At 45.6% G+C, this 21818-nt stretch overlaps 1 protein-coding gene across 3 annotated transcripts in view; it reads left to right on the top strand.

The window, feature by feature from the left end:
* LOC110520368 (ecto-NOX disulfide-thiol exchanger 1-like) overlaps window positions 1-21818 on the top strand; it is a 116565-nt gene that overhangs the window by 92911 nt on the left and 1836 nt on the right. For 2 of the 3 annotated variants that reach the window (XM_036974888.1, XM_036974889.1), the window contains exons 7-13: window positions 921-1133; window positions 2678-2784; window positions 5590-5707; window positions 6542-6732; window positions 13434-13541; window positions 15236-15289; window positions 15968-16070. In XM_036974888.1, coding sequence (XP_036830783.1) covers window positions 921-1133; window positions 2678-2784; window positions 5590-5707; window positions 6542-6732; window positions 13434-13541; window positions 15236-15289; window positions 15968-16070 — 894 coding nt within the window. Of the gene's footprint in view, window positions 1-920; window positions 1134-2677; window positions 2785-5589; window positions 5708-6541; window positions 6733-13433; window positions 13542-15235; window positions 15290-15967; window positions 16071-16904; window positions 17197-21818 lie in introns of those variants that run through there. The other variant, XM_036974890.1, reaches the window with a different exon arrangement.

Below are 21818 nucleotides of genomic sequence, written 5' to 3'. Positions count from 1 at the left end.
AATGCTCACATTTGATGGCCACTGGCACGCTGGAGAAGTTTGCTCTAACAGATGAACACCTGTTTCAACTGTACCAGGCAGATGGCAGACAGAGTGTATGGCGTCGTGTGGGAAAGGGGTGAGCTGATGTTAATGTTGTGACCAGAGAGCCCCATGGTGGCGGTGGGGTTGTGTTATGGGCAGGCATAAGCTACGGACAACGAATACAATTGCATTTTATTGATGGCAAGTTGAATGCACAGAGATACAGTACATGACCTGAGGCCCATTGTTGTGCCATTCATCCGCCGCCATCACCTCATGTTTCAGCATAATGCACCGCCCCATGTCACAAGGATCTTTAAACAATTCCTGGAAGCTGAAAATTTCCCAGTTCTTCCATGGCCTGCATACTCACCAGACATGTCACCTATTGAACATGTTTGAGATGCTCTGGATCAACGTGCACGACAGCATGTTCCAGTTCCCGCCAATATCCAGCAACTTCACACAGCCACTGAAGAGGAGAGGGACAACATTCCACAGGCCACAATACAACATCCTGATCAACTCTATGTGGAGGAGATGTGTCGCGCTGCAGGAGGTAAATGATAGTTACAGCAGATACCAACTGGTTTTCTGATCCACGCTCCTACCTTTTTTTTTGAGGTATCGGTGACCAACAGATGCATATCTATATTCTCCGTCATGTGAAATTCATCGATTAGGGACTAATGAACTTATTTCAATTGACAAATTTCCTTATATGAACTGTAGCTCAGTAAAATCTTTGAAATTGTTGCATGTTGCGTTTATATTTTTGTTCAGTGTAGTTTATTTCAAGGAATACCAATGTACAGTTTCATAGGCTTTCAGCTTCACGGTTTAAAAACCTCACCCTAAATACTCTCCTCTCGCTCTCCCCCATCATCCTCCTCCAGATGACCATAAGTTCAGTGAGGCGACTGCAGTCCTGTTCACGTGGATCGACCGTGGTGAGGTCAACCGGCGGTCGGCCAATAACTTCTATTCTATGATCCAGTCGGCCAATAGCCACGTCCGGAGGCTGATGAGTGAGAAGGCCCAGCACGAGGAGGAGATGGAGCTAGCCAAGGAGACATTTAAAAATGCCCTGCTGGCCATATTGACTCAGTGTAAGCATCTAACTAGACACACTATACACTAACTGTGACACTTTATTCCCATAAACCCATCCTAGACACAGTGTACTACAGTTCCCTTCACAAAGCACTAAAGACCAGTTGTTCTATACAGCTGTACAGTGATAAGCCAGTAGTTAGGGAGGATGACAGAGGTCAGAGCCCAGACAAAGGTAAGTACAGTACAGTGTCCTGAGCTTTCTACAGGAGAGGACCAGCTGATCTACCTAACTCCCAGGTAGGCATCGTAGAACTGTATCCCTCCAGCAGGCACTCTCAAACAATGTCAATGTACAGTACGGACTGATATTGAAATGATATTAAATGGAATCTGGAAAGACAATGAGATGAAAACAAGATTCATCAACGTCTTATGACTGTTTACACGGTCCTATTTTGAATGGTATTTGTTGTGTTCTACACCGGTAATAAACCGGTTATAGTCCTCTGGTGCTGCTTTAATATGGACAGTGCAGAGATCCAGAATCACCAGAAGAGGGGATGATGAGGGGGTGTAGTTTTAATGTTGATGTGGTCACAGTGCACTTGTCCAGTAGTAATAGTGACACTTTTTAAACCCCCTGTTGTTTACTGAAGAGGAACATGACAGTATGCAGTTAGAACAGAGCTACACTTTAAAGACAACCTTCTACTGGTGGAAAGGATGGTGATGACTGCCATAACTTCCTAAAAGAGTTCTGAATGATTCAGGACAAATTAAACGAGACATATTTTATGTAAGTTCAATAGTATGCCTAGACGTACTCTATCCATGAAAACATGTAGTATTGTAGAATGTTGTCTTTGACAGTCCTGATGGAACTGAATCAGCAGGTATGAAATGTAAGTACTGTTCAGCACTGGGGAGGAGTCACCAGGTAATGCAATGAGCAGCATTTAACCATATCAGACCCTACAAACCAACAAAAACAATGTGTCAAAATCACAACCCACCCAATGATTCTCAATATCGTCGCTGTCAGATGAAAACCTTGTAACTCAATTATTTCCAATGACTCTATGACCAAGTTTCATAATTGTATGTTAGTTAAAGCTGGCATCCATAGCGGTGAAACTGCCACGTCCTTCTGCGATATTACGACAACAAAGACTTTACCTTAAACAACAAACACTTTTTTTTCATTGCATGATAGAACAGCAGAGTATGTACAACGATATTTTTTTACCAAGAGGCCGAAAGCTCCTTTCTTACTTGAATAAACAAAAACAATAACAAATGTACCTAGGCCGACCCTTGGAGACGTTTCATCTAAATGAGATTCCAACTTTAATGACAAAATATGGACGTCTTTTTACATTTCCTGAAACGTTTCTGTTTTGGAGATAAGAAGCTTTCATCCCACAGCGATGATATGTTGGTGGGTGGTACAGGTAAATGCAATGGGGTCTACTAACCCAGGCTGGCAGAATGAAGCTCCCTAGTGTCTCCTCTGTGTGCTGTTGTGCCTGGGTGGTGCAGTAGGATCTAAGCTCTACATAAAGCCTTGTCTTGTCTTGACTCCCCTGTTCACCCCAAGTCGAGCAGATCACGGCTGTGTTCACCGCTGCCTCCAGGCAGAAGGCATGGGACCATTTCTCTAAAGCGCAGCGCAAGAACATAGACATTTGGAGAAAGCAGTGTGAGGTTGGTACTCTCTCCTTACCCCCTTATTCCTTGTCATGTTTGGACTCCTCAGGACAGGTTAACAGACAGACACTCTAGCCCGGTTGACATGAGTCCTACTGTGTTTCATTTTGCTGTTGTTGCAGACTGCTGTGGCCTCACAGATACACAGACAGATGGACAGACAGCTGTGGCCTCACAGATACACAGACAGATGGACAGACTGCTGTGGCCTCACAGATACACAGACAGATGGACAGACTGCTGTGGCCTCACAGATACACAGACAGATGGACAGACTTCTGTGGCCTCACAGCTACACAGACAGATGGACAGACTGCTGTGGCCTCACAGCTACACAGACAGATGGACAGACTGCTGTGGCCTCACAGATACACAGACAGATGGACAGCCAGCCATGCTGTTCTGATCTTCTGATGCTGTGTGTTTCTCTTCAACAGTGCCATTCGTAGACTTTTTCCTCACATCGATGAAACGCGCACGTACACACGCACTCACACAGAGGCGGTAGGTAGCTTAACGGTTAGATCATTGGGCCAGTTAACCGAAAGGTTGTATGTTCGAATCCCTGAGCCGACCAGGTGAAAAATCTGTGCCTTTGAGCAAGGTACTGAACCATTATTGCTCCAGGGTTGCTGTTTATTATGGCAGACCCTGGCTGTGACCCCACTCTCTGAGGGAGAGTTGGGATATGCAAAAAACACATTTCCAAATAGGACAAATATAAGCACCCACCAAATTGTTTATTTTATTACACACACACACACACACACACACACACACGTAACCTTCCAGAAAGTGTGAGTGGGTGCTATGGCAACAGAGGCTTCCAGGGTTAAGACAGATAAATAATTCATTGGGAGTACAACGAGTCAGCATTCTGGATTATTCATTACGTAAGGGATAATCAAGGCTATGCGTTCTCTGAAAAATAGTGCACGAAATGGAAAGTGTATTCCACAACGTGTTAGTGGAGTAGAACTAACCTTCCACGGAGTTGCATTATTTTCCATAGAACGCATAGAGCCCTGAGTTGATTATCCCTTTTGTATCATGGCTATAAATTAACATATTTGCGCTAGAAATCTATTAATTTGCCAGTAGAAATGTGACAACATCCACTGACTTAGCTAGCAAGTTCACTAGCTAGCTAGATAGCTACAGTAGTTGCCTTGGTAACCAGGCAAACAGACATGTTACCTTAGCTAACCAAACCGTCATCCTAGCTTGCTATTATGAAAATCGAATGAACTTCATAGCCATTGGATTATACCATACAATTATACTGTGCATTCTAAGGAAATAATGCACTCTCTAGAATGCCCTTCAAACCAATCAGAAACGAGTATTCAACAATATCATGGTATAAATGTTAGTTATCACTTTTATTAGAACTAAACAAAAACATCCTATAAATCTCATGGAATCTGGATATTTTTGATTGAAGAAACACAAACCTGGATCTGAATCAGATTATTATACACCCCATTGGTTTTAATTTGGCCATTTGGTGACCGTGACAATGTATTGAAGTGAATTGAAAGTAATGACCAGGTATATGAGGGTGCCTATCTGTGGGGGCCAGAGTTATCAGGACAGATGTTAACCTAATGTGACCATTCATACTAGGATTGGGCGGTATCCAGATGTTCATGCCATCATACTGTTCCTGTACCATACCGGGGTATACGGTATTACCGGCAGTGCACACAAGGGGCGCTATTTATTTCCAAACATTTAAAAAACGCATACAGTACAGTATACCGCCCAAGCCTAAGTCAAACTGTAAGACGTCTATGTTCATACAGTACATGTCTCTAACTCAAGTCAGTGAGAAAGGAATCATGCCATGTCTATTGTCAGAGCAACCAGAGGTAAGGCATTGCTTTGGAAGAAGTGACACACAGTAACAGTACACACTATGGAGTGAGTCTGCTAGCATGCCACAATTGTGAAATCCCTTGTTAAGGGTCAGTAGTATGCTTGGTAAGTGTTCAAGTAGTTCAAGTAATTACTGTAACACTGCAGCCTGAAGCGTCATAGATTATCTGAATGACAAATGGCTGTGAATTAATGATCTATTGATGTCAGTATCAACATCCTCCATGACAGTAGTATGAAATTACAGTTTGAATATGAACTGATAATGGACACTGCAGAAATCATGAGATCAGATACGTCTCTAAACACCATTGGATCCCTCCGTCTTCATGCCCTACTGTAGTTTCTAGGGAAAAAGCTCTGGCTGGTTCAGTACTGCAGCTGAGGCTTTCTGTGCTCACAGTCACACTTAACAAATCCCTGCATCTAAACCTCTCTCCCTTTCTCTCTCTCTCCCTTCTCCTCTCATAACTCTATCACACTCTCCTATAGCTGAGTCATTGGCTAAGCTTATTTACTTTATCTGAGGAGAGATTTCACAGTGGTGGTATTAGACAGCCTCACAGCTGAGACACTTCTAGTTATCAGAGCAGCTGGAAGAATGAGATGTTTTCTATGCTCCTCCTTCTTTATCATGTTAAAAAAGGAACCGTTCAAACTGCAGATCTAGGATCAGTTTACCCTACCCAACTAAATCCTAACCATAACCCGTCAGGAAGTGAAACACAAAACTGATGTTAGATCAGTGTCTAGGGGCAATTTGATTCTCTTCCACCACAGACTCATTTTAAGGTACAACCTATATAATTTTTATTTTAGAACACATTACCAAGAGCAGTCTGGTTGAAACCATTTTTAGACAGGCATATGGCTGGGTGTATAGTACTGAGACACTGAGGGGTTCCTTGTGTTGTGATGTGACAGGAGCTGAGGAATGCCCACAGTGAGGAGATCATGGGGATTCGCCGGGAGGAGGAGATGGAGATGTCTGACGACGACTCGGATGAGAGCCCCTGTAAGAAGATACGCATGGAGGAAAATGGTAGGACAGGCACGAGCCCAATCCCAAACTTACCCCTGGCATAGTCCCTAGCCCTTGGCCCTTAACCCTTGGCCCCTAAGCACTTATACCTTTTAATGATGGCAGACCATTGTAGCGAAAAAATCACCAGACTGCTAAAGTATACAGTGCCTTCAGAAAGGATTACTCTAGGGTTATGCCTGTGTTTGGCTCTATTCCATTTACTTGCCAATGACAAGGATACCCATAACATGATGCAGCCACCACCGTGCTTGAAAATATATTCAGCAGTTTTACTTTAGTGCCTTATTGAAAACAGGATACATGTTTTAGAAATATTTGTATTCTGTAAATGCTTCCTTCTTTTCACTCTGTCATTTAGGTTAGTATTGTGGAGTAACTACAATGTTGTTGATCCATCTTCAGTTTTCTCCAATCACAACCATTAAACTCTGTAACTCTGAAAGTCACAATTGGCCTCATGGTGAAATCCCTGAGTGGTTTCCTTCCTCTTCAGCAACTGAGTTAGGAAGGACATCTGTATCTTTGTAGTGACTGGGTGTATTGATACACCATCCAAAGTGTAAATAATAACTAAACCATACACAAAGGGATATTCAATGTCTGCTTTTTTTTATTTTGACCCATCTACCAATAGGCACCCATCTTTGCGAGGCATTGGAAAACATCCCTGGTCTTTGTGTGTGTGTGTGTGTGCGTGCATGCATATGTGTATTTGTGTGTGTATGTTGTGTCGAAATCTCTCTCCCCAGGTGTGTGTCTTGTGTCTAACCCTCTCTCCCCTCCAGGTGTGTGTGTTTTGTGTCTAACCCTCTCTCCCCTCCTCCTCTCCAGGTGTGTGTGGCCAGTCTGGGGCCTCTCTGAGGGAGGAGAATGACTCTCTGCGTTGGCAGCTGGACGCCTACAGGAATGAGGTGGAGCTGCTGAGGAAGGAGCAAGGCAAGGCTTGCCGCCCTGACGACCCTGAACACTTCCCCGACACACACACACACCTGCTGCAGCAGAGCATGCACAACATGCAACAGGTACACACACACACACACCTGCTACAGCAGAGCATGCACAACATGCAACAGGTACACACACACACCTGCTACAGCAGAGCATGCACAACGTGCAACAGGTACACACACACACCTGCTACAGCAGAGCATGCACAACATGCAACAGGTACACACACACACCTGCTACAGCAGAGCATGCACAACATGCAACAGGTACACACACACACCTGCTACAGCAACATGCAGCAGTTACAACATTCCACCATCTACGCCTGTATCATACTGCACCTGTGTTCACACCTGTGAGTCCGCCAGGTCAGAGGCAGTAGTGATGACAATGCGGTATATTGATTGGTGTATTTCTATGCTTTTATTTTACCCTTATTTTACTAGATAAAGTTGACTGAGAACATATTTTCATTAACAGTGTAATGAACACGAGGTGAGACAGAGAACTGGTTTCAAGCACAGGGTGCAGCAGGTGTTTATTGCAAAGGACCACAGGAGGCGGCAGGTAGCTGGGTCCAGGGGCAAATCAAATCAAACGTATTTATATAGCCCTTCGTACATCAGCTGATATCTCAAAGTGCTGTACAGAAACCCAGCCTAAAACCCCAAACAGCAAGCAATGCAGGTGTAGAAGCACAGTGGCTAGGAAAAACTCCCTAGAAAGGCCGAAACCTAGGAAGAAACCAGGCTATGTGGGGTGGCCAGTCCTCTTCTGGCTGTGCCGGGTGGAGAATATAACAGAAGATGTTCAAATGTTCACAAATGACCAGCATGGTCAAATAATAGGTCATACACAGGTGGTCCAAAAAGGCAACAGTACAGGGAGGGAAAAGGCTAGTAACGTCATCCGGGAGATCAGGCAATAGGTAGATAACAGGAAATCCGATAGGCTAAGGTACAGGCAGGGAATAGGCTAAAGACGTTGTTAGTGAGGCAGGCAAAAACTATTATACACGGGAGGAGTAAATCACAGGAAACCCAGAGCTCAGAAAGACATGTCACAAAACAAACAATACCTCACAGTGATGGGGTGCAAAGAACTGAACTAAATAGTGTGTGATAATGACATACAGGTGTGTGAACAGGTGATTAGAATTCAGGTGATTGGGGTCTGGAGAGTGAGCAGTGTTCAGGGGATCTATGTGTTTGAGAGTGTGAGTTGGAAGCAGACCTTACAAACAGCAACGACCTGGGGAATAGTTGTCCTGCCTGAGCATTCAAAATGTGGGCTGGGCCTGAAGATGACTCTATAATAATAAGATAAATCAAATCATGTAACTTTAGGGTGTCAGGGAGAATGTATTGAGTAAAAGGTACATTATTTTATTTAGGTAGTGAAGTAAAAGTAGTCAAAAACATAAATAGTAAAGTCAAGTACAGATACCCCAAAAAACAACTTAAGTAAAAATACTTGTAAGGACTACTTAAATATTTTACACCACTGAGTAATTAAAAAGCATAAATACAACACAGTGCCATCACATGCTGCAGGTATTTGGACCAGTGCTTTCCCTAGCAAAAGGTCATAGCACAAGTACATAGGAGCACTCTGATGTATTCTGAGTCTCCTGTCCACCACAATCCCAATCCCTCCCTTTACAACCTGACTCAGACAGACCAACACACAGTCACATCTCTGCTTACTGCTGTTTCTGCTTACTCTACACTAACACCTTCTGCCACTGGTGTCACCTCTGTGTTCATCATCTTCTCTGTTGTTCCTGTCCTCCCAGCACTGTGTGGTTCTCTCTCTCTAACTGTGTTGTGGTCTGTTGTGTAACTGTCTCTCTCTCTCTCTCTCTAACTGTGTTGTGGTCTGTTGTGTAACTGTCTCTCTCTCTCTCTCTAACTGTGTTGTGGTCTGTTGTGTAAAATGTCTCTCTCTCTCTCTCTAACTGTGTTGTGGTCTGTTGTGTAACTGTCTCCCTCTCTCTAACTGTGTTGTGGTCTGTTGTGTAACTGTCTCTCTATCTAACTGTGTTGTTGTCTGTTGTGTAAATGTCTCTCTCTCTCTCTCTCTAACTGTGTTGTGGTCTGTTGTGTAACTGTCTCTCTCTAACTGTGTTGTGGTCTGTTGTGTAACTGTCTCTCTATCTAACTGTGTTGTGGTCTGTTGTGTAACTGTCTCTCTCTCTCTCTAACTGTGTTGTGGTCTGTTGTGTAACTGTCTCTCTCTCTCTAACTGTGTTGTGGTCTGTTGTGTAACTGTCTCTCTCTCTCTCTCTAACTGTGTTGTGGTCTGTTGTGTAACTGTCTCTCTATCTAACTGTGTTGTGGTCTGTTGTGTAACTGTCTCTCTCTCTCTCTAACTGTGTTGTGGTCTGTTGTGTAACTGTCTCTCTCTCTCTCTAACTGTGTTGTGGTCTGTTGTGTAACTGTCTCTCTCTCTCTGACTGTGTTGTGGTCTGTTGTGTAACTGTCTCTCTCTCTAACTGTGTTGTGGTCTGTTGTGTAACTGTCTCTCTATCTAACTGTGTTGTGGTCTGTTGTGTAACTGTCTCTCTATCTAACTGTGTTGTGGTCTGTTGTGTAACTGTCTCTCTATCTAACTGTGTTGTGGTCTGTTGTGTAACTGTCTCTCTATCTAACTGTGTTGTGGTTCTGTTGTGTAACTGTCTCTCTATCTAACTGTGTTGTGGTTCTGTTGTGTAACTGTCTCTCTATCTAACTGTGTTGTGGTCTGTTGTGTAACTGTCTCTCTAACTGTGTTGTGGTCTGTTGTGTAACTGTCTCTCTCTCTAACTGTGTTGTGGTCTGTTGTGTAACTGTCTCTCTATCTAACTGTGTTGTGGTCTGTTGTGTAACTGTCTCTCTATCTAACTGTGTTGTGGTCTGTTGTGTAACTGTCTCTCTATCTAACTGTGTTGTGGTCTGTTGTGTAACTGTCTCTCTATCTAACTGTGTTGTGGTTCTGTTGTGTAACTGTCTCTCTATCTAACTGTGTTGTGGTTCTGTTGTGTAACTGTCTCTCTATCTAACTGTGTTGTGGTCTGTTGTGTAACTGTCTCTCTCTCTAACTGTGTTGTGGTCTGTTGTGTAACTGTCTCTCTATCTAACTGTGTTGTGGTCTGTTGTGTAACTGTCTCTCTATCTAACTGTGTTGTGGTCTGTTGTGTAACTGTCTCTCTATCTAACTGTGTTGTGGTCTGTTGTGTAACTGTCTCTCTATCTAACTGTGTTGTGGTTCTGTTGTGTAACTGTCTCTCTATCTAACTGTGTTGTGGTCTGTTGTGTAACTGTCTCTCTATCTAACTGTGTTGTGGTCTGTTGTGTAACTGTCTCTCTATCTAACTGTGTTGTGGTCTGTTGTGTAACTGTGTTGTGGTTCTGTTGTGTAACTGTCTCTCTATCTAACTGTGTTCAAATCAAGTCAAATCAAACTTTATTTGTCACATGCACCGAATACAACAAGTGTAGACCTTACAAGCCCTTAACCAACAGTGCAGTTCAAGAAGAGTTAAGTAATTATTTACCAAATAAACTAAAGTAAAAAATTCTAAAAAGTAGCACAATAAAATAACGAGGCTATATACAGGGGGTACCGGTTAGTTGAGTGTGCGGGGGTAGAGGTTAGTTGAGGTAATTTGTACATGTAGGTAGGGGTGTAGGTAGGGGTAAAGTGACTATACATAGATAATAAACAGAGAGTAGCAGCAGTGTAGAAAACAAATGGGGGAAGGGGTGTCAATGTAAATAGTCCGGTGGCCATTTGATTAATTGTTCAGGAGTCATATGGCTTGGGGGTAGAAGCTGTTAAGGAGCCTTTTGGTCTTAGACTTGGTGCTCCGGTACCGCTTGCCGTGTGGTAGCAGAGAGAACAGTCTATGACTTGGGTGACTGGAGTCTCTGACAATTTTATGGGCTTTCCTCTGACACTGCCTAGTATATAGGTCCTGGATGGCAGGAAGCTTGGCCCCAGTGATGTACTGGGCTGTTCGCACTACCCTCTGTAGCACCTTACGGTCAGATGCCGAGCAGTTGCCATACCAGGTGGTGATGCAACTGGTCAGGATGCTCTCGATGGTGCAGCTGTAGAACATTTTAAGGATCTGGGGACCCAGGCCAAATCTTTTCAGTCTCTTGGGGGGGGAAAGGTGTTGTCGAGCCCTCTTCATGTCTGTCTTGGTGTGTTTGGACCATGATAGTTTGTCGGTGATGTGGACACCAAGGAATTTGAAACTCTCGACCCGCTCAACTACAGCCGGGTTGATGTTAATGAGGGCCTGTTAGGCCGCCTTTTCATGTAGTCCAGGTTCAGCTCCTTTGTCTTGCTAACATTGAGGGAGATATTGTTGTGCTGGCACCACACTGCCAGTTCTCTGACCTCCTCCTATAGGCAGTCTCATCATTGTCAGTGATCAGGCCTACCACTGTTGTGTCTTCAGCAAACTTAATGATGATGTTGGAGTCTTGTTTGGCCACGCAGTCGTGGGTGAACAGGGAGTACAGGAGGGGACTAAGTACACACCCATGAGGGGCCCCAGTGTTGTGGTCTGTTGTGTAACTGTCTCTCTCTCTAACTGTGTTGTGGTCTGTTGTGTAACTGTCTCTCTCTCTCTAACTCTGTTGTGGTCTGTTGTGTAACTGTGTTGTAGTCTGTTGTGTAACTGTCTCTCTATCTAACTGTGTTGTGGTCTGTTGTGTAACTGACTCTCTCTCTAACTGTGTTGTAGTCTGTTGTGTAACTGTCTCTCTAACTGTGTTGTAGTCTGTTGTGTAACTGTGTTGTGGTCTGTTGTGTAACTGTCTCTCTCTCTAACTGTGTTGTGGTCTGTTGTGTAACTGTCTCTCTAACTGTGTTGTAGTCTGTTGTGTAACTGTGTTGTAGTCTGTTGTGTAACTGTCTCTCTAACTGTGTTGTAGTCTGTTGTGTAACTGTCTCTCTAACTGTGTTGTAGTCTGTTGTGTAACTGTGTTGTAGTCTGTTGTGTAACTGTCTCTCTAACTGTGTTGTAGTCTGTTGTGTAACTGTCTCTCTAACTGTGTTGTGGTCTGTTGTGTAACTGTCTCGCTAACTGTGTTGTAGTCTGTTGTGTAACTGTCTCTCTAACTGTGTTGTGGTCTGTTGTGTAACTGACTCTCTCTCTAACTGTGTTGTAGTCTGTTGTGTAACTGTCTCTCTAACTGTGTTGTGGTCTGTTGTGTAACTGTCTCGCTAACTGTGTTGTAGTCTGTTGTGTAACTGTCTCTCTAACTGTGTTGTGGTCTGTTGTGTAACTGTCTCTCTCTCTAACTGTGTTGTGGTCTGTTGTGTAACTGTCTCTCTAACTGTGTTGTAGTCTGTTGTGTAACTGTCTCTCTCTCTCTCTAACTGTGTTGTAGTCTGTTGTGTAACTGTCTCTCTCTCTCTCTGTGTTGTAGTCTGTTGTGTAACTGTGTTGTAGTCTGTTGTGTAACTGTCTCTCTAACTGTGTTGTGGTCTGTTGTGTAACTGTGTTGTAGTCTGTTGTGTAACTGTCTCTCTAACTGTGTTGTAGTCTGTTGTGTAACTGTGTTGTAGTCTGTTGTGTAACTGTGTTGTGGTCTGTTGTGTAACTGTCTCTCTAACTGTGTTGTGGTCTGTTGTGTAACTGTGTTGTAGTCTGTTGTGTAACTGTCTCTCTAACTGTGTTGTAGTCTGTTGTGTAACTGTGTTGTGGTCTGTTGTGTAACTGTCTCTCTAACTGTGTTGTGGTCTGTTGTGTAACTGTCTCTCTCTCTAACTGTGTTGTGGTCTGTTGTGTAACTGTCTCTCTCTCTAACTGTGTTGTGGTCTGTTGTGTAACTGTCTCTCTAACTGTGTTGTAGTCTGTTGTGTAACTGTGTTGTAGTCTGTTGTGTAACTGTCTCTCTATCTAACTGTGTTGTAGTCTGTTGTGTAACTGTCTCTCTAACTGTGTTGTAGTCTGTTGTGTAACTGTGTTGTAGTCTGTTGTGTAACTGTCTCTCTCTCTAACTGTGTTGTGGTCTGTTGTGTAACTGTCTCTCTAACTGTGTTGTAGTCTGTTGTGTAACTGTGTTGTAGTCTGTTGTGTAACTGTCTCTCTCTCTAACTGTGTTGTAGTCTGTTGTGTAACTGTGTTGTAGTCTGTTGTGTAACTGTCTCTCTATCTAACTGTGTTGTAGTCTGTTGTGTAACTGTCTCTCTCTCTAACCCTGTTGTGGTCTGTTGTGTAACTGTGTTGTAGTCTGTTGTGTAACTGTCTCTCTAACTGTGTTGTAGTCTGTTGTGTAACTGTCTCTCTAACTGTGTTGTGGTCTGTTGTGTAACTGTCTCTCTCTCTAACTGTGTTGTGGTCTGTTGTGTAACTGTCTCTCTAACTGTGTTGTAGTCTGTTGTGTAACTGTGTTGTAGTCTGTTGTGTAACTGTCTCTCTATCTAACTGTGTTGTAGTCTGTTGTGTAACTGTCTCTCTAACTGTGTTGTGGTCTGTTGTGTAACTGTCTCTCTAACTGTGTTGTGGTCTGTTGTGTAACTGTCTCTCTCTCTCTCTAACTGTGTTGTAGTCTGTTGTGTAACTGTCTCTCTCTCTAACTGTGTTGTGGTCTGTTGTGTAACTGTCTCTCTAACTGTGTTGTAGTCTGTTGTGTAACTGTCTCTCTAACTGTGTTGTGGTCTGTTGTGTAACTGTCTCTCTAACTGTGTTGTGGTCTGTTGTGTAACTGTCTCTCTAACTGTGTTGTGGTCTGTTGTGTAACTGTCTCGCTATCTCTGTGTGTCTCTCACCTCCCAGCAACTGCTGAGTCTGCAGGAGCAGCTGAGGAGTAAGGAGGTGGTGCTGGAGCAGGCTAGAGACGAGCACAGATACCTGCAGGGAGAAGTCCTAGCCCTGAGAGACAAGGTGAGAGAACATGTACACATGCACACACACACACCCACACGAGAGTGTAGGCTCATATGACTGAGCTAGATGGGAGGGAGTTAGGTACATGGTTTTGATGTAGTGGCATTCTAGTATTTATTTTGGCAGGTTACTATACAGTAACTATCTCTTAAAGTATTCTCTTTCTCTCCCTCCATATCTCTTTCTATTGGTGTTTCTATGAAAGTGGCTCTCATTTTCTCTCACTTTCCCTCAGTAGGGGGTCACACACACACACACACGCATACACGTCCATGCACACACACACACACACACACACGCATACACGCAAACACGTGCATGCACACACACACACGCGCGCGCATACACGTGCACACACACTTACACGTGCACACACACACACACACACGCATACACGTGCATGCACACACACGCATACACGTGCACACACACACACACACACACGCATACACGTGCACACACACACGCGCATACACGTGCACACACACACACGCATACACGTGCACACACACACATACGCATACACGTGCATGCACACACACATACACACGCATACACGTACACACAAGCATAAAAGTGCACACACACAAACACAGACACAAACACGCATACACGTGCACACACACACACACACACACACACACACACACACACACACACACACACGCATACACGTGCACACACACACACGCATACACGTGCACACACACACACACACACGCATACATGTGCACGCACACACACACACACACACACGCATACACGTGCACACACACACACATGCATACACGTGCGTGCACACACACACACACATGCATACACGTGCACGCACACACACACACACATACACACACACACGCACACACACACTTTGCATCCCCAGAAGCACTGTACTGTTGAGTGAGAATAATACAACCAGTGGATGGGATGAATACAGTTCTGATTTCTATCTGATGATGCTAACTGTTATTCTTGCATGACTGTTATTGGACTGAGGTAATGGGAACATCAATAAGCACAGAGCTCCTGTGGAGAAAGAGTGTATTCAGCTGGAATCAGAGAGATGGATACCTAGTGAGGATAAATAGATGAACAAATAGAAAGATAGATGAACATCGAGGGAGGATATATTGTTTCCATACAGTCTAAAGATACTACATGACCAAAAGTACACCTTCTTGTCGAACATCTCATTCCAAAATCATGGGCATTAATATGGAGTTGGTCCCCCCTTTGCTGCTATTACAGCCTCCACTCTTCTCAGATGGCTTTCCACTAGATGTTGGAACATTGCTGTAGGGACTTGCTTCCATTCAGCCACAAGAGCATTAGTGAGGTCGGGCCCTGATGTTGGGCGATTAGGCCTGGCTCGCAGTCTGCGTTCCAAATTATCCCAAAGGTGTTCGATGGGGTTGACTTCCCCAAACAGATCGCATGGCTTGTGCTCAATTTTATGCAACAGCCAGCAGCAGGTGTGGCTGAAATAGCCGAAATCACTCATTTGAAGGTATGTCCACATACCTTTGTATATATTTTGCAAAACAACAGTTACCTGGATCCTGCTTCTCTTACTAAGAACATGCTCTATGCCACTGCTTGTTACCAGGGTTACCAGTGTGAATGGTCAGTACTTGATGTTGGTCTCTGTCTTGATCTCTTCCTGTCTTGTTCTCTGTCTGTCTTGTTTTCAGATGCTGACTAATGGGGATGTAGTGGAGGGGAACAACGGAGAAACACCTGAGAAGGTCCGTCTGCTCCAATACACACCACTATACTGTACCCACACAATACTCCACACACACACACACACACACACACACACACACACACACACACACACACACACACACACACACACACACACACACACACACACACACACACAATCATCATCTCTGTACCCTCTTCTTGAGTGCTTTTATTGACCCAGCCAGCTAGTGTGAGGAGACGTCAGTATCTGATGGAGGATAGGCCTATGCATTAAGGGTGGGTGTGATATGGGGGTAGTGTTTGTGTGTGGAGGGGTTAGGGTTTGTAGTAGCTTATTGTGTATGTCCCTTGTGCCTTGTGAAAGGCAGACATGGACTGGAGTGGAGAAGAGAAGGAGACAGGGAAATCCCATTGGAGTAACACCAGTAGCACCAGCCACTCTCCTCTCTCATAAAAATAACACTACCCTAGTGACCACACACACACACGTGGTCGCACGTACACACACACACACACACACACACACACACACGCTGAACTTGATTCTGCCCCTGTAGTTACTGAAGTGGAAGCTGATACCCATCTGGGAGCAGATATCATGCTTTCAGGATCTAATTATCCTTATGCAAAAGTAGCAGCAGCAGTAGTGTCAGTTCCCATTGCATTTGTGCGTCTATAAGGACTAACACAGCTTTGTGTGTGTGTGTCTACAGGTAGTGAACGGGTGTGTGACCACTCTGTACCGCAGCAGAGACCGGAGGAGTGAAGCAGCCATGAGAGGAGCCCTCACATCAGAAAGAGAGGCTCTGCTACTGGGTAAATATCATCACTATCTAGAACATACAGTATATCATGTCAATTATACACTCTTTACTGGAAACCATATTGTGTACATTGTCTCCTTTTCTTCTGTAATAGTCAGCTGACTGGGAGGGTTTTAATGGTTGTGGGTAGGCTGAGGGTAGGGGGTGGATTGGTACATGTAGACATGTTGGAGGGGGGCCAATGTTTAATGGGGCGAAATGGTTTTGAAGCAGCCCACGCCTGTCTGTCATGTTCTTGGGTGAAGAACCCAAGGATCAGGGGGGTTGGATGGAGGGGGACTCAGGGGACAGGTGCTGTGGGTCTGTTTGCCAAGCAGGACTCTGCTGGCCCTGGCCACACACACATAGAATAATCCCCTATACACACACACATACATTATCTCTCCCGGCTGCACACAGCGGTGCTCTGCTTGTGTTCACACACAGAAACACACTCCATCCACACAGAAACACAGTCTATTGCAGGGCGCTGGGGACACAGTGACAGACGAGGACGCCGTCAGCCAGAACAGAAGAAAAGACAAACCGGTTCCAGGAGAGAGGAGCGATAGAGACTGACTGGAGAACACAAATTGACTAATTCTCCTGCGGCTCTCTCCTCTCTCTCTTCCCCCTCTACCATTCCATTTCTCTCCTCCGCCTCTATTTCTCCCTCTCTCTCCTCCCTTCTATCCCTCTCTCCTTCTATCTCTCTCCCCCTCTGCATCTCTCTCCCTCTCTCTTCCCCCTCTCTTCCCCCTCTCCCTCTCTCCCCCCCTACCTCTCCCTCTCTCCTCCCCCTTTATCTCTCTCCCCTCTCCTCCCCCTCTACTTTCCTCCCTTTCAGCTCCCATAAATATAATTTCATCACAAATGAAAAGCAGCCTCTATCTGATTCTGACTGAACTGATTGTATTAGCCTGATTTCCTTGTGTTTCCTGTCATTGTATGAATCTCCATACAACAAGCACAAAATAGTCCTGTGCCAATTCTCAGATGTACAGCTAGAAAGCGGAGTTCCCTTTGGTGCTGCAGAGAGGAGAGAGGAGAGAGGAGAGGAGAGAGGAGAGAATAGGAGAGGAGGAGAGAGGAGGAGAGAGGAGAGAGGAGAGAGGAGGAGAGAGAGGAGAGAGGAAAGGAGAAAGGAGAGGAGAGAGGAGAGGAGAGAGGAAAGGAGAAAGGAGAGACGAGAGAGGAGAGGAGAGAGGAGAGAATAGGAGAGGAGGAGAGAGGAGGAGAGAGGAGAGAGGAGAGAGGAGGAGAGAGAGGAGAGAGGAAAGGAGAAAGGAGAGGAGAGAGGAGAGGAGAGAGGAAAGGAGAGAGGAGAGACGAGAGAGGAGAGAGGAGAGAGGAGGAGAGGAGAGGAGAGAAGAGAGGAGGAGAGAGGAGAGAGGAGGAGAGCAGAGGAGAGGAGAGAAGAGAGGAGGAGAGGAGAGAGAGGATGAGAGGAGAGAGGAGTGGAAATCAAATCCAATTTTATTGGTCACATACACATGGTCAGCAGATGTTATTGCGAGTGTAGTGAAATGATTTTGCTTCTAGTTCCGACAGTGCAGCAATATCTAACAGTAATATCTAACAATTCCACAACAACTAACTAATCCACACAAATCTAAGTAAAGGAAAGGAATAATAATATACTGTATAAATATATGGATGAGCAATATCAGAGTGCATACACTAAGATGCAATAGATAGTATATAATACAGTATATACATATGAGATGAGTAATGCCAGATATTTAAACATTATTAAAGTGGTAATATTAAAGTGACTCGTGTTACATGTATTAAAGTGACCAAGCAGAGAGGAGAGCAGAGGAGAGAGGAGATCAGAGAGGAGATCAGAGAGGAGAGCAGAGAGGAGAGATGAGATCAGAGAGGAGATCAGAGAGGAGAGCAGAGAGGAGATCAGAGAGGAGAGAGGAGAGAGCAGAGAGGAGAGAGGAGAGCAGAGAGGAGTAGGCAGCAGAACATTTATCTCTTTTAGCGCGGCCCACAGAAAGCCAACATGAAGGAGAGGAGAGAGCAGAGAGGAGATCAGAGAGGAGAGAGGAGAGAGGAGAGCAGAGAGGAGAGAGCAGAGAGGAGAGAGGAGAGCAGAGAGGAGAGAGGAGAGCAGAGAGCAGAGAGGAGAGAGGAGAGCAGAGAGGAGAGAGGAGAGAGCAGAGAGGAGAGAGCAGAGAGGAGAGAGCAGAGAGGAGAGAGGAGAGAGGAGAGCAGAGAGGAGAGAGGAGATCAGAGAGGAGATCAGAGAGGAGAGCAGAGAGGAGTAGGCAGCAGAACATTTATCTCTTTTAGCGCGGCCCACAGAAAGCCAACATGAAGGAGAGGAGAGAGCAGAGAGGAGATCAGAGAGGAGAGAGCAGAGAGGAGAGCAGAGAGGAGAGAGGAGTAGGCAGCAGAACATTTATCTCTTTTAGCACGGCCCACAGAAAGCCAACATGAAGGAGAGGAGAGAGCAGAGAGGAGATCAGAGAGGAGATCAGAGAGGAGAGCAGAGAGGAGAGCAGAGAGGAGAGATGAGATCAGAGAGGAGAGCAGAGAGGAGAGCAGAGAGGAGAGGAGAGAGGAGTAGGCAGCAGAACATTTATCTCTTTTAGCACGGCCCACAGAAAGCCAACATGAAGGAGAGGAGAGAGCAGAGAGGAGATCAGAGAGGAGAGAGCAGAGAGGAGAGCAGAGAGGAGAGAGGAGTAGGCAGCAGAACATTTATCTCTTTTAGCACGGCCCACAGAAAGCCAACATGAAGGAGAGGAGAGCAGAGTTCTCTATCTCCCTGCCAGCAAGCCGCCCTGCCTGCTTCCCTGCCTGCCGCAGACACCACAGCTTCTGGGCTTTTCAACACAGCTTTTAACCAACACAGGCATCTATAAGGGACACACACCTACACACACACAGACACGCGCCAGCATGCATGGATACACACTCGTCTGCAATCTGCAAACAGCCCCCCGAATGTTACATCACATAAATCAGGGGAATAAATATTGTCTCTGGGTTCCCAGGGGACTGCACTATATCCTCTCTCCCTGACTGGCTGTGCTACCTCTGCAGGACTTCAGTAATCAACTCAAGTGCTCTTTGTGCTCGGACCAGCGTTTATTGCACGACACGTCAGCAAGATGCAGATTGCAGCTCTGGAGGACAACTGGAGCTGAACAGTCTGTTTTCCCTCCCCTGTCTCTCTCTCTCTCTCTCTCCCTGTCTCTCTCTCTCTCCCGGTCTCTCTCTTCCTCTCCCTGTCTCTCTCTCTCTCTCTCTCTCCCTGTCTCTCTCTCTCTCCCGGTCTCTCTCTTCCTCTCCCTGTCTCTCTCTCTCTCTCTCTCTCTCTCTCTCTCTCTCTCTCTCTCTCCCTGTCTCTCTCTCTCCCGGTCTCTCTCTTCCTCTCCCTGTCTCTCTCTCTCTCTCCCTGTCTCTCTCTCTCTCTCTCCCCCGGTCTCTCTCTTCCTCTCCCTGTCTCTCTCTCTCTCTCTCTCTCTGTCTCTCAATTCAATTCAATTCAATTCGAGGGCTTTATTGGCATGGGAAACATGTGTTAACATTGCCAAAGCAAGTGAGGTAGATAATATATAAAGTGAATAGATAAAGTGAAATAAACAATACAAATTAACAGTAAACATTTCACATACAGAAGTTTCAAAACAATAAAGACATTACAAATGTCATATTATATATATATACAGTGTTTTAACAATGTACAAATGGTTAAAGGACACAAGATAAATACATAAGCATAAATATGGGTTGTATTTACAATGGTGTGTGTTCTTCGCTGGTTGCCCTTTTCTCGTGGCAACAGGTCACAAATCTTTCTGTGATGGCACACTGTGGAATTTCACCCAGTAGATATGAGAGTTTTTCAAAATTGGATTTGTTTTCGAATTCTTTGTGGATCTGTGTAATCTGAGGGAAATATGTCTCTCTAATATGGTCATACATTGGGCAGGAGGTATATATCTCTCTCTCTCTCGCCCCCTCTCTCTCTCTCTCTGTCTCTCTCTCTCCCTGTCTCTCTCTGTCTCTCTCTCTCCCTGTGTCTCTCTCTCTCTCTCCCTGTCTCTCTCTCTCTCTCTCTATATATATATATATATCTCAATCTCTCTCTGTCACTCTTCCTCTCCCTGTCTCTCTTCCTCTCCCTGTCTCTCTCGCTCCCTGTCTCTCTCTCCCTGTCTCCCTGTCTCTCTCTCTCCCTGTCTCTCTTCCTCTCCCTGTCTCTCTCTCTCTCCCTGTCTCTCTCTCCCTGTCTCCCTGTCTCTCTCTCTCCCTGTCTCTCTTCCTCTCCCTGTCTCTTTCTCCCTCTCCATGTCTCTCTTCCTCTCCATGTCTCTCTCTCTCTCTCTGTCTCTCTCTCTCTCTCTCTGTCTCTATTCCTCTCCCTGTCTCTCTCTCCCTCTCTCTCCCTGTCTCTCTCTCCCTGTCTCTCTCTGTCTCTCTCTCTCCCTGTGTCTCTCTCTCTCTCCCTGTCTCTCTCTCTCTCTCTATATATATATATATATATATCTCAATCTCTCTCTGTCACTCTTCCTCTCCCTGTCTCTCTTCCTCTCCCTGTCTCTCTCTCTCCCTGTCTCTCTCTCCCTGTCTCCCTGTCTCTCTCTCTCCCGGTCTCTCTCTTCCTCTCCCTGTCTCTCTCTCTCTCTCTCTCCCTGTCTCTCTCTCTCTCCCGGTCTCTCTCTTCCTCTCCCTGTCTCTCTCTCCCTCTCCATGTCTCTCTTCCTCTCCATGTCACTCTCTCTCTCTGTCTCTCTCTCTCTCTCTCTCCCTGTCTCTCTCTCTCTCCCTGTCTCTCTCTCTCTCCCGGTCTCTCTCTTCCTCTCCCTGTCTCTCTCTCTCTCTCTCTCTCTTCCTCTCCCTGTCTCTCTTCCTCTCCCTGTCTCTCTCTCTCTCCCTGTCTCTCTCTCCCTGTCTCCCTGTCTCTCTCTCTCCCTGTCTCTCTTCCTCTCCCTGTCTCTTTCTCCCTCTCCATGTCTCTCTTCCTCTCCATGTCTCTCTCTCTCTCTCTCTCTGTCTCTCTCTCTCTCTGTCTCTATTCCTCTCCCTGTCTCTCTCTCCCTCTCTCTCCCTGTCTCTCTCTCCCTGTCTCTCTCTGTCTCTCTCTCTCCCTGTGTCTCTCTCTCCCTGTCTCTCTCTCTCTCTATATATATATATATATATCTCAATCTCTCTCTGTCACTCTTCCTCTCTCTGTCTCTCTTCCTCTCCCTGTCTCTCTCTCTCCTTGTCTCTCTCTCCCTGTCTCCCTGTCTCTCTCTCTCCCTGTCTCTCTTCTTCTCCCTGTCTCTCTCTCTCTCTCCCTGTCTCTCTCTCCCTGTCTCCCTGTCTCTCTCTCTCCCTGTCTCTCTTCCTCTCCCTGTCTCTCTCTCCCTCTCCATATCTCTCTTCCTCTCCATGTCTCTCTCTCGCTCTGTCTCTCTCTCTCTCTCTCTCCCTGTCTCTCTCTCTCTCCCTGTCTCTCTCTCTCTCCCGGTCTCTCTCTTCCTCTCCCTGTCTCTCTCTCTCTCTCTCTCTCTCTCCCTGTCTCTCTCTCTCTCTCCCGGTCTCTCTCTTCCTCTCCGTGTCTCTCTCTCTCTCTCCCTGTCTCCCTCTCACTCTCTCTCCCTGTCTCTCTCTCTCTCTCTCCCGGTCTCTCTCTCTCCCTCTCCCTGTCTCTCTTCCTCTCCCTGTCTCTCTCTCTCCCTGTCTCTCTCTCCCTGTCTCCTTGTATCTCTCTCTCCCTGTCTCTCTTCCTCTCCCTGTCTCTCTCTCTCCCTGTCTC

This window comes from Oncorhynchus mykiss, chromosome 3 (genome assembly GCF_013265735.2).
Source record: "Oncorhynchus mykiss isolate Arlee chromosome 3, USDA_OmykA_1.1, whole genome shotgun sequence".
NCBI lineage: Eukaryota > Metazoa > Chordata > Actinopteri > Salmoniformes > Salmonidae > Oncorhynchus > Oncorhynchus mykiss.
The sequence above is the reverse complement of the archived record's forward strand: the minus strand, read 5'-3'. Positions and strand labels throughout refer to the sequence as shown.